The sequence below is a fragment of the Triticum aestivum genome, chromosome 3B (assembly GCF_018294505.1).
Source record: "Triticum aestivum cultivar Chinese Spring chromosome 3B, IWGSC CS RefSeq v2.1, whole genome shotgun sequence".
NCBI lineage: Eukaryota > Viridiplantae > Streptophyta > Magnoliopsida > Poales > Poaceae > Triticum > Triticum aestivum.
Window position 1 is genome coordinate 804,482,651 of NC_057801.1, and position 12,582 is coordinate 804,495,232.

Here is a 12,582-nt window from a genome sequence, read left to right on the forward strand (position 1 = left end):
CAGAGGGCGGCGACGGCGATCTCGGGCGGCCTGGCGGCACCGATGTGCTCGATGTCTTTGGGGGCAACTGCAGATGAACTCCAAAAAATTCCTAAGCCCCTGCTAATATACCCAAACCCTTTCGTCCCAGTTGGTGGCTCCAACCGGGACCAATGCCACCCTTTCGTCCCGGTCCGAGCCACCAACCGGGACTAAAGGTGTATTTTCAGCAACCCAAAGGGCGGGAAGCAAAGACCCTTAGTCCCGGTTGGTAGCTCAAACCGGGACTAAAGGGGGGCATTAGTCCCGGTTGGTGGCTCGAACCGAGACCAAAGGCACCCTTCATCCCGGTTCGAGCCACCAAATGGGACCAATAGCCTGGCACGACGGTGTGGTGGGAGTTTGGTCCCACCTTGCTAGTTGAGAGAGTGCGGCACCGGTTTATAAGGCGCGCTGCAACTGAGCTTTCGAACTCCTCTCTAATGCAGACAGTACATGCCTACCCTTGGCACTGCCATGTTGGGCCTATTGGGCCCGCGGGCCTGTATCCTAGCTCATGTACAGATGGGTTTCTAGTCGTATGCAGGCCGTGGTCGCTCAGTAGCGGTATTTTTGTATGTCATTTTAGTTTCCTATTAAAGTTTCTAACATAAAATGCTATGAAATAACTTTTTGCTATTAAAGTTTTTAACAAAAATACTTTGATAATTTTAGTTGCATATATTTTATATAATTTTAAGTTAATATTATTCTGATAATATTTTTTTGATTTTTATGTCATTTTAGTTTGCTATTAAAGTTTTTAACATAAAATACTTTATGAAAATTCTTTTTGCTATTAAAGTTTTTAACAAAAAATACTTTGATAATTTTAGTTGCCTAAATTTTATATAATTTTAAGTTAATATTATTTTGATAATAACTAGAAGTTTATAAAAGCTTTTTAGTTGATTCTTTTTGCTATTGAAGAATATTATAGTTTTGTTTTAGTTGATTATAACAAAATATTTTAATTGATTCTTTTTAGTTCATTATTTTTGCTATTAGAGTTTTATAAAAACTTTTTAGTTCATTCTTTTTGCTATTAGAGTTTTATAAAGTTTTTTAGTACATTCTTTTGAAAAGCAGTACAAATGGACTCTGAAAAGGTTGAATTTGACATGGTATCATCATTTCACCCACATAGCATGTGCTAAGAAGTTGAGAGGGTTACGACAAAAGCAGGATGCACTTCGTGTATAAAATGGACAATCTCTTTCCAAGTATCAGGGTTGTGGACGAAGAATTATTTGTTACAAAGGGATTTCATTTGTTTGAACTTATTTGAACTCCAGAATGTTTTGTGTGTTCAAAATGCACCATTCAAAGCCACATCATCAATTTTCAACCCTTTCTGTCTTCATTTGGTATTTTTCATGCATTTACTGATTTTTTAGCTAAATGACCCTAAAATTGAAAAGCACTACAAATGAGCTCTGAAAATGTTGAAAGTTGGCATGGTATCATCATTTCACCCACATAGCATGTGCTAAAAAGTTGTGAGGATTACCGCAAAATCTGGATGCACTTCGTGTACAAAATGGACAATCTCTTTCGAAGTATCGGGTTTCAGACGAAAACTCATCTGTTACAAAAGGCATTTCATTTCTTGACATGTAGGTGCGGTGATATTCTAGATCAAAGCCATCATCAGAATAGTTGTGGAGAGAAAGTCTTCACTTTTTCTTCGCATGTGTCCCTTGCTTATTGCACCGCAACCATGGATAATCTTCATCGTTTAACAGGGTGCTTGGGTCGGCCTTGACTTTGAAGGAAGGAATTTCATGAAACTTTTCATATTGTTCAGACATGTCTGTCTTGCCCTCCACTCCCATGATGCCTCTTTTCCCTGAAAGAAGTATGTGGCTCTTTGGATCATCGAATGATGTATTCGCTTCCTTATCTGTTCTTTTTCCCGGTTTGGTAGACATATCAAGTGACCTGTAGCAACATTGTTTCATTAAGCTATGTTAATTTATGAACCATATCATCTTGTGAGCTATTTCGTATTGTGAACTATAGCAGTAGCGGTGGGCCACCGACACGTGCTACTGCTGTGGGACTACAAGTAGCGCAGTTTTTTCAGAACGCTACTTCTATGGGTAGCCCCGGTGGGTGAGGGTGGGACCACTTAGTAGCAGTGCTGGCCTGCCGGTCTGCGCTACTGCTACTATCCTACCAGTAGCGCTGGTACATGCCACGTGATACTGCTAAGTAGCAGTAGTGCTGCACCCCAACCCCACGCTACTGCTATAGTTCTATCTATAAGCTTTCTCCTAGTAGTGTAACTCTGGCCTTGTCATTTTTGGAAATCTGACAAGCCTCTTGTGATGCAGTCCATATATGATAATTACTGGTCTTAAACCTTCCTTGCCATCAAAATTCATACCAAGAGTAAACTTTGATTCATCCCCTTTGTCCTTGAACCTTATATATCTAGACTTGAATGTCTTCACTTCACCATCACTACCAATCTCATTGAAAGATTCACACAAATCAGAGCTATCTTCATATGCGGTACCACTCTCATTATTTTCCTGTCCCCACATTATTTGAGGACCCAATTGTAGGCCCACCATCCAACACAACATCATCAAGATGATCTAGTTGTCTAGCCTTCATCTTTGCCTTATACTCCTTATAATTTTTGTTGATCTCAACAGGCTCTTCATCTTCATCAATAAATATGTCATCATCAGGACATTAGTCACTCTCTCTACTATCCTTGTGTTCATCTTCCTCTGAATTTTCATTTGCAGCCTCTGAATTTTTCTCTTCGGTCTCTTTTGAGTTACCAGTAGTGATTGCAACACAATCATTGTTTGTAAGTGAACAATTAGCCAGTGTGACAACTGATCTGCAGCTCCCTCCGATTCACTACTAGCATTCAGACCCATCAGACGCTCCACATATATTTTAGCTACACTTCCAACATCAACACAATTAATCTTTAATCTACTTGCAGTCAGTATATAAAGCAACCATTTTAGACCATAAAACATCTCCTTTCTGGAAATAGCCAATGGAACATCTTCCCTTCCTTTGTTTGGCAGTGCATACCGAAAGTTTGAACAAGATCGAAAAAACTGAACTTGTCACGATAGACGGATGACATGGCCATCTTTCCCCCAATATATTGCACTACTTTCCCATCATTCAAAAACTGCCCTTAAAAATGAAATCTACTAAACAACACCACTCTAGGATCCATGTGACTACCCTATAATCATACAAGAGAAAAACAAGCCAAATGTGAGGCATCTCCTTACTCACAAATGGAGGACAACAACAATTGCAAGCAAAAAAATACCTCTAGCATCGAGCTCGTTGTCATCGTTCAATGTCTTCGCCGTCGTGCTCGGCCAGCCACCTCCGCACAACCGCCACCATGCTTACCCAGCAACCATGGGCCTCAGTCCCACCCAGGCCACACTGTTGTGGCCCGCCTCGCTGCCGGCCAATGCCACCCATGGCGAATCGCCGCTCGAGGGTTCATGAGAGAAAGGGGATCGAGTGTGTGTGTGTGTGTGTGTGTGTGTGTGTTTGTGTGTGTGTGTGTGTGTGTGTGAGAGAGAGAGAGAGAGAGAGAGAGAGAGAGAGAGACGCGCAAGTTGCGCTTAGCCACTTATCTAATGTGGTGGTCAAAACCAGGCCACATGGAGAATTTTAGTGAAAACATGGTCCACACCACAATAAAACCACCTTAAGTGTTACATGGGACCAAAGGTATCCGGATTAAATAGTTGAGGGGCTAAGTTTTAGTGGTTTTAAAGTCGAGTGACGTTTCTAAACTTTGGTGAGAGTTCAAGAACATAAAATATACTTATCCCCTAAAGAAGCCTCTAAAGAGTTTGGAGCCGAGGATGACAAGTCAACCCCTACACATTCACCTTCTCTATTCATTTGGGGCATCTGAAATCCTCAAGAAACCCACAATCCAATTCCAAGAGCACGGACAATCCATCGAGGCCAAACGTATTCACATAGATCAATTACTGTTTGTGCATCACCATTAAAACTTTGTATTAGGACAGTATAACAATCGAATGAATGAATGAATGATTGAACGAACAAATGAGTGAAGTTAGTTATATGCAAGACGAAACTAGGAGTATATGGTTGGATCCTGGCGCTAGGTAGCTAGCTCATCATGATCTTGAACTCGTCGAAGCTGAGCACGCCATCACCGTTGAAGTTATCGGGATTATGTTCTAACGATCCCCTCTCATGTCGAAGTTATCGGGGTTATGTTTTAACGACACCCCCTCGTGTCGAAGTTCTCGGGGTGTTTTAACGACCCCCATCATGTCGATTTATCGGGGTTATGTTTTAATGGAACATAATTTGTTAACTTGACATTAGACGTCAATAGTATTATACATAACAATAGTATTATATATAACAACCCCCACCCGCCACCTTCGACAAACGGGTAGGGGCGGGAGGGGGTTGGAGATCGGCAACGCTCTTTATTCTAGGGTTTGGGTGGCCTCCAACTTTGAATATATGAGTTGTTACTCCCTCTCTCCCATTTAGTAAAGTTGCATCTCCCCGATTTAGGAGAATTAAAACTTAGTAAGATCATCCATATACATCATTGTTCATATATTCAAACTTAACACGAGTTTTAGCAAAAAACTTTCTATGAACAAAAAACTTTCTATGAACATCATTGCTCATATATCAATGCATACATCCACGGAGCATCATTGTTCATATATCCATGGATCATATATAAAAACTTTCCATGAACAAAAAAAGCATACATCAATGGACAAAAAAAATTCCGTGAACAAAAAAAATCATACATCAATGCATACATCCATGGATCATCCATTCATTTGCATATCAATGCATACAACATCCATACATACATCAATGGACAAAAAATGTATGAAAAAAAAGAAGGGCAGGCAAGGGCAGCAACTGTGGCGCGACAAGCAGTGCAGGGGCACGATGCAGCAAGCAGAGCAGTGGCGGTGGCGCGAGGGAAGGGGGGCTCACTGGGGGCGGCGTCAGGGAAGGGGCAGGGGCACGGCGGTGTCGGGGCAGGGCGTGCTTCGGGGCAGAGGGCATCGAGGGCGTTGGCGAGGGCGTCGACGGCGAGGTGGAGGAGCCTGACGGCATCGACTGGGCAGAGGGCGGCGACGGCGATCTCGGGCGGCCTGGCGGCACCGATGTGCTCGATGTCTTTGGGGGCAACTGCAGATGAACTCCAAAACATTCCTAAGCCCCTGCTTATATACCCAAACCCTTTCGTCCCAGTTGGTGGCTCCAACCGGGACCAATGCCACCCTTTCGTCCTGGTCCAAGCCACCAACCGGGACTAAAGGTGTATTTTCAGCAACCCAAAGGGCGGGAAGCAGAGACCCTTAGTCCCGGTTGGTAGCTCAAACCGGGACTAAAGGGGGGCATTAGTCCCGGTTGGTGGCTCGAACCGAGACCAAAGGCACCCTTCGTCCCGGTTCGAGCCACCAAATGGGACCAATAGCCTGGCACAATGGTGTGGTGGGAGTTTAGTCCCACCTTGCTAGTTGAGAGAGTGCGGCACCGGTTTATAAGGCGCCCTGCAACTGAGCTTTCGAACTCCTCTCTAATGCAGGCAGTACATGCCTACCCTTGGCACTGCCATGTTGGGCCTATTGGGCCCGCGGGCCCGTATCCTAGCTCATGTACAGATGGGTTTCTAGTTGTATGCAGGCCGTGGTCGCTCAGTAGCGGCATTTTTGTATGTCATTTTAGTTTCCTATTAAAGTTTCTAACATAAAATGCTATGAAAATACTTTTTGCTATTAAAGTTTTTAACAAAAAATACTTTGATAATTTTAGTTGCATATATTTTATATAATTTTAAGTTAATATTATTCTGATAATATTTTTTGATTTTTATGTCATTTTAGTTTGCTATTAAAGTTTTTAACATAAAATATTTTATGAAAATTCTTTTTGCTATTAAATTTTTTAACAAAAAATACTTTGATAATTTTAGTTGCCTAAATTTTATATAATTTTAAGTTAATATTATTTTGATAGAAGTTTATAAAAGCTTTTTAGTTGATTCTTTTTGCTATTGAAGAATATTATAGTTTTGTTTTAGTTGATTATAACAAAATATTTTAATTGATTCTTTTTAGTTCATTATTTTTGCTATTAGAGTTTTATAAAAGCTTTTTAGTTCTTTCTTTTTGCTATTAGAGTTTTATAAAGTTTTTTAGTTCATTCTTTTGAAAAGCAGTACAAATGGACTGTGAAAAGGTTGAATTTGGCATGGTATCATCATTTCACCCACATAGCGTGTGCTAAGAAGTTGAGAGGGTTACGGCAAAAGCAGGATGCACTTCGTGTATAAAATGGACAATCTCTTTCGAAGTATCAGGATTGTGGACGAAGAATTATCTGTTACAAAGGGATTTCATTTGTTTGAACTTATTTGAACTCCAGAATGTTTTGTGTGTTCAAAATGCACCATTCAAAGCCACATCATCAATTTTCAACCCTTTCTGACTTCATTTGGTATTTTTCATGCATTTACTGATTTTTTAGCTAAATGACCCTGAAATTGAAAAGCACTACAAATGAACTCTGAAAATGTTGAAAGTTGGCATGGTATCATCATTTCACCCACATAGCATGTGCTAAAAAGTTGTGAGGGTTACGGCAAAATCTGGATGCACTTCGTGTACAAAATGGACAATCTCTTTCGAAGTATCGGGTTTCAGACGAAAACTCATCTGTTACAAAAGGCATTTCATTTCTTGACATGTAGGTGCGGTGATATTCTTGATCAAAGCCATCATCAGAATAGTTGTGCAGAGAAAGTCTTCACTTTTTCTTCGCGTGTGTCCCTTGCTTATTGCGCCATAACCATGGATAATCTTCATCGTTTAACAGGGTGCTTGGGTCGGCCTTGACTTTGAAGGAAGGAATTTCATAAAACTTTTCATAATGTTCAGACATGTCTGTCTTGCCCTCCACTCCCATGATGCCTCTTTTCCCTGAAAGAAGTATGTCGCTCTTTGGCTCATCGTATGATGTATTCGCTTCCTTATCTGTTCTTTTTCCCGGTTCGGTAGACATATCAAGTGACCTGTAGCAACATTGTTTCATTAAGCTATGTTAATTTATGAACCATATCATCTTGTGAGCTATTTCGTATTGTGAACTGTAGCAGTAGCGGTGGGCCACCGACACGTGCTACTGTTGTGGGACTACAAGTAGCGCAGTTTTTTCAGAACGCTACTTCTATGGGTAGCCCCGGTGGGTGAGGGTGGGACCACTTAGTAGCAGTGCTGGCCTGCCGGTCTGCGCTACTGCTACTATCCTACCAGTAGCGCTGGTACATGCCACGTGATACTGCTAAGTAGCAGTAGTGCTGCACCCCAACCCCACACTACTGCTATAGTTCTATCTATAAGCTTTCTCCTAGTAGTGTAACTCTGGCCTTGTCATTTTTGGAAATCTGACAAGCCTCTTGTGATGCAGTCCATATATGATAATTACTTGTCTTAAACCTTCCTTGCCATCAAACTTCATACCAAGAGTAAACTTTGATTCATCCCCTTTGTCCTTGAACCTTATATATCTAGACTTGAATGTCTTCACTTCACCATCACTACCAATCTCATTGAAAGATTCACACAAATCAGAGCTATCTTCATATGCGGTACCACTCTCATTATTTTCCTGTCCCCACATTATTTGAGGACCCAATTGTAGGCCCACCATCCAACACAACATCATCAAGATGATCTAGTTGTCTAGCCTTCATCTTTGCCTTATACTCCTTATAATTTTTGTTGATCTCAACAGGCTCTTCATCTTCATCAATAAATATGTCATCATCAGGACATTAGTCACTCTCTCTACTATCCTTGTCTTCATCTTCCTCTGAATTTTCATTTGCAGCCTCTGAATTTTTCTCTTCGGTCTCTTTTGAGTTACCAGTAGTGATTGCAACACAATCATTGTTTGTAAGTGAACAATTAGCCAATGCGACAACTGATCTGCAGCTCCCTCCGATTCACTACTAGCATTCAGACCCATCAGACGCTCCACATATATTTTAGCTACACTTCCAACATCAACACAATTAATCTTTAATCTACTTGCAGTCAGTATATAAAGCAACCATTTTAGACCATAAAACATCTCCTTTCTAGAAATAGCCAATGGAACATCTTCCCTTCCTTTGTTTGGCAGTGCATACCGAAAGTTTGAACAAGATCGAAAAAACTGAACTTGTCACGATAGACGGATGACATGGCCATCTTTCCCCCAATATATTGCACTGCTTTCCCATCATTCAAAAACTGCCCTTAAAAATGAAATCTACTAAACAACACCACTCTAGGATCCATGTGACTACCCTATAATCATACAAGAGAAAAACAAGCCAAATGTGAGGCATCTCCTTACTCACAAATGGAGGACAACAACAATTGCAAGCAAAAAAATACCTCTAGCATCGAGCTCGTTGTCATCGTTCAATGTCTTCGCCGTCGTGCTCGGCCAGCCACCTCCGCACAACCGCCACCATGCTTACCCAGCAACCACGGGCCTCAGTCCCACCCAGGCCACACTGTTGTGGCCCGCCTCGCTGCCGGCCAATGCCACCCATGGCGAATCGCCGCTCGAGGGTTCATGAGAGAAAGGGGATCGAGTGTGTGTGTGTGTTTGTTTGTGTGTGTGTGTGTGTGTGTGTGTGTGTGTGTGTGTGTGTGTGTGTGTGAGAGAGAGAGAGAGAGAGAGAGAGACGCGCAAGTTGCGCTTAGCCACTTATCTAATGTGGTGGTCAAAACCAGGCCACATGGAGAATTTTAGTGAAAACATGGTCCACACCACAATAAAACCACCTTAAGTGTTACATGGGACCAAAGGTATCCGGATTAAATAGTTGAGGGGCTAAGTTTTAGTGGTTTTAAAGTCGAGTGACGTTTCTAAACTTTGGTGAGAGTTCAAGAACATAAAATATACTTATCCCCTAAAGAAGCCTCTAAAGAGTTTGGAGCCGAGGATGACAAGTCAACCCCTACACATTCACCTTCTCTATTCATTTGGGGCATCTGAAATCCTCAAGAAACCCACAATCCAATTCCAAGAGCACGGACAATCCATCGAGGCCAAACGTATTCACATAGATCAATTACTGTTTGTGCATCACCATTAAAACTTTGTATTAGGACAGTATAACAATCAAATGAATGAATGAATGATTGAACGAACAAATGAGTGAAGTTAGTTATATGCAAGACGAAACTAGGAGTATATGGTTGGATCCTGGCGCTAGGTAGCTAGCTCATCATGATCTTGAACTCGTCGAAGCTGAGCACGCCATCACCGTCGAGGTCGAACCGGCAAATCATGGCGCGGCACTCGACGGCACCCTGCTCAGCGCCGAGCCTGCCGAGCATCCGCCCGAGGCTGGCCGGCGTGATGCACCCCTGCCCCTCCATCTCATACATCCCGAACGCCTCCCTCAGTGCCCGGATCCTCAGCTCATCGTCCTCCTCCCCCGCGTGGCCCGCCCAGGCCGCCTGCTGCGCCAGCTCGAGGAACTCAGCCTCGCACAGCAGGCCGTCCCCGTCCGCGTCCGCCGACGCCACCAGCGCCTCAGCCTCCTCCGCCGGCACGTCCTCGCCCAGAGTTGCCCGCATGCATCCCCGCAGCTCCGCCGCCGAGACCCGGCGGTCGCCGTTCTGGTCCAGCGACGCGAATAGCGCCCTCAGCTCGCCCGACTTTGTCGCAACCATTCTTGCCGGATGATCGGTCGATCGGTCGGGCTAACTAACCGGTGAACTAGACGCTGTTTGTGTTTGGTCGATCCTGCCTGTGCTTCCTAGATCCTCTGCTTTGCTACAGAGTTGTGCTTTGCTGCTGGATGATCTTGTGGGAGCGCGTGTGCATATATACTCGGGGAGCGACGCGGTCCATGGGAGCTTCATGGCATGCAGGGAGGAAGGAGAGATGCCGTCCGTGGTCATCGTGGACGTACATACATGCCGTGTGGCGGATCGGACGGGAGGTTTTTCTTTTTCTTCCGCGTAGTCAACGACGGCAGGTTAGTAGTCTTCTCCAGGAAATGGATGTGAAGCTTTCGTGGGGGCATAGGTGACTTTGGCGTGACGGCCGATCGAGATGGTTCTCATGGGAGGAGAAAAGCAGGGGAAGGCACCGGGAAAATCTGCTTCGGCGACTGATAAGTTCGATGTTGGCTGCGCGTGCGGTCCGACTACGTGGGAGTCGCGCGTGTGTGCATTACTGCTTAGCTGGGAAACGGAAATAGTCCAAAATAAACATTTAGGGTCGCGCTAACTGTCACACGTGCGGCAGAAAGGAAGACGCACCACACGTCTCTAATGTAAACAGATTGCCACGTCATCGCATGCATGCATGCAGGAATCTTTTTGGATTTTCAGTTTTTAAAATGTTTTATCTCTTAAACGAAAAATCCGATTGAAAATCCGTTTTCACCATTAAATCCCTCGCGATGAGATCTTCAAAACTAGATCCCATGTTGATATGTTTTGATGAATTTTTTTTTTGGATTAAAAGTTGCCATGTCTATTGCATATGAATTGCCATGATGTTTACACTCAAGTTGCCATGATATGTTTCAGCTATTTTTTTCTACATTTAAAAGTAAATTTTGACATTTATAAAACGGGGAATTAAGAAACTAGACTTGCCATGAACCATAAACTAAAATTGCCATGATGCATGCACGTAAAATTGCCATGGCTCATACAAAAAATAATTTTCATGGTCAAAGTACTGGAGTTGCCATCATTAAAATACTAAAATTGCCATGATCTACAAACTAAAATTGCCACATGGCAACTTTAGTTTAAGCCCTATGGCAACTGCAGTGTAAACATCATGGCAACTTCTGGCAAAAAAAAAATTCGTCAAAACATATCAACATGGGGTCTAGTTTTGAAGATCTCGTCGAGACGGATTTAATGGTGAAAACGGATTTTTAGTTCGCTTTTTTATTTAGGAGATACAACATTTTTAAGCCGAAAACCAAAAAAAATTCTGCTGATGTCATCTATCCATACGTGGCAAAATGAGTGGTGATGGAGGCGTGTGGGCGATGTGCAAACGCCCACACGTATGGGCGTTAACATTTCCGAACATTTAACTTGTATGCGAAAACTAAATCAAACCCTGAACTCTCAATTCCTGAAATCAGCACACCAAACTCTCGGATCTCGATCTATTTTGAACCTTCGGAGGATTTATTTAGCGTCGATGAGTTGGGCCGGCCCATTAGCGTAGTTGCTCGCGCTGCTATGATTTTTCTTTATTTTTTATATTTATTTTGGGTTGTTTTTTATTTTGTTTTTCATCATTTTTTCTTTTTTTCTTCATTATACTTTGTTTTTTATCTGGTTTTTCTTTCTTCGTTATACATTTTTTTATTCTCTTCATATTGTTTGTTTTTCTCGCTTTTATTTTGTTTCTTTACCGGTAACTGGTTTTCTTTTTAAACAAGTCTAATTATTCTCAGTACCCAATGTACATTTTTTAGCGCAGACATGAAATATTTTTGATACACTTTCAATTTTTTCAAATGCATTACGTACATTTTTTAATATACATGTTTTCAATACTTTTTTGAATACATGGTACTATTTTTTTGAATACACATTTTACATTTGCTTAACAACAATAAACATTTTATAAACTACATGAACATTTTTGCACATTGTTACACATTTTTCTTAACAATAATAAACATTTCACAAGGCTTACGAGCGCATAATCTTGCAGTGTAAAGATGTGAGTGAGTGAGAAAAAACGTATGGCAGACAAGTGCTTCCTCCCAAAATTAAGAGAAAGAAAGGCAGAAAGGCGAAGAACAGACGGCAACAACCAGAAGAGACTGAGTGTAGGGCAGGGAGGAAAGTTGGCATAGGTGGATCTGTTATCCATTGTAGCTATTGTGGGACTACAGGACATAACATAGGTGGGTGCAAAGATTCCAAATTAGGCCTAAAACCCAAGAGGAAGTTAAGAAAAAAGAAAGTTAGAGCAGAACCTGAAGTTTCCTCCTCTAATGAAGAATATGAGGCCATGAACAAGTAATATAGCTGACAACAACCTCCTTAATGTTAAACTGTTTTTTCCATAACCAGAAGCTTACTAATTTGTATGGTTTTTGTAATCAGGAGCAGAACATGCAAACTGAGTTTGGCTGAGCAGCAGGAGAAGAAAGCACTTGTAGAGGCCAAAAGGAATGCACTGCAAGCTAAAAAGATGCAAGAAGAGGAAGCAAAAAAGTTGAAGGCTGCAGAAAAGAAAAGAATTGCAGATGAAAAGAGAAAGAAAGGTAAAGATTCACTAAGAGCAGAAGAAATGCAATTTTTGTTGATGCAAGAGGATGAGCAGGAAAGAATTAGAGGTTTTTAAAGATTATCTTGCTCAAGGTGAGAATTCAAGGCAGCAGGCATGGGAGAAGCAAAATCTGCAGCAAGATACATCCAGGACACAAGATTGGGAAGAGAGAAAGAGATAAGTAGAAGAATGGAATAGAGCATATGCACAAGCTGAAGAAGGAAAGGA

At 42.1% G+C, this 12,582-nt stretch overlaps 1 protein-coding gene across 1 annotated transcript; it reads right to left on the reverse strand.

Moving 5' to 3' along the window:
• Positions 1-8,776: 8,776 nt before the first annotated feature.
• Positions 8,777-9,888, reverse strand: LOC123066724 (probable calcium-binding protein CML31). The gene has a single exon (XM_044489758.1). It carries the CDS (start codon positions 9,765-9,767, stop codon positions 9,309-9,311), a length of 459 nt encoding a protein of 152 aa, XP_044345693.1. The 5' UTR covers positions 9,768-9,888; the 3' UTR covers positions 8,777-9,308.
• Between the last annotated feature and the right edge of the window lie 2,694 nt (positions 9,889-12,582).

Bases quoted from the DNA above. Each gene is read 5' to 3' on its own strand.
- LOC123066724 (XM_044489758.1), bottom strand. From the start codon at position 9,767: ATGGTTGCGACAAAGTCGGGCGAGCTGAGGGCGCTATTCGCGTCGCTG.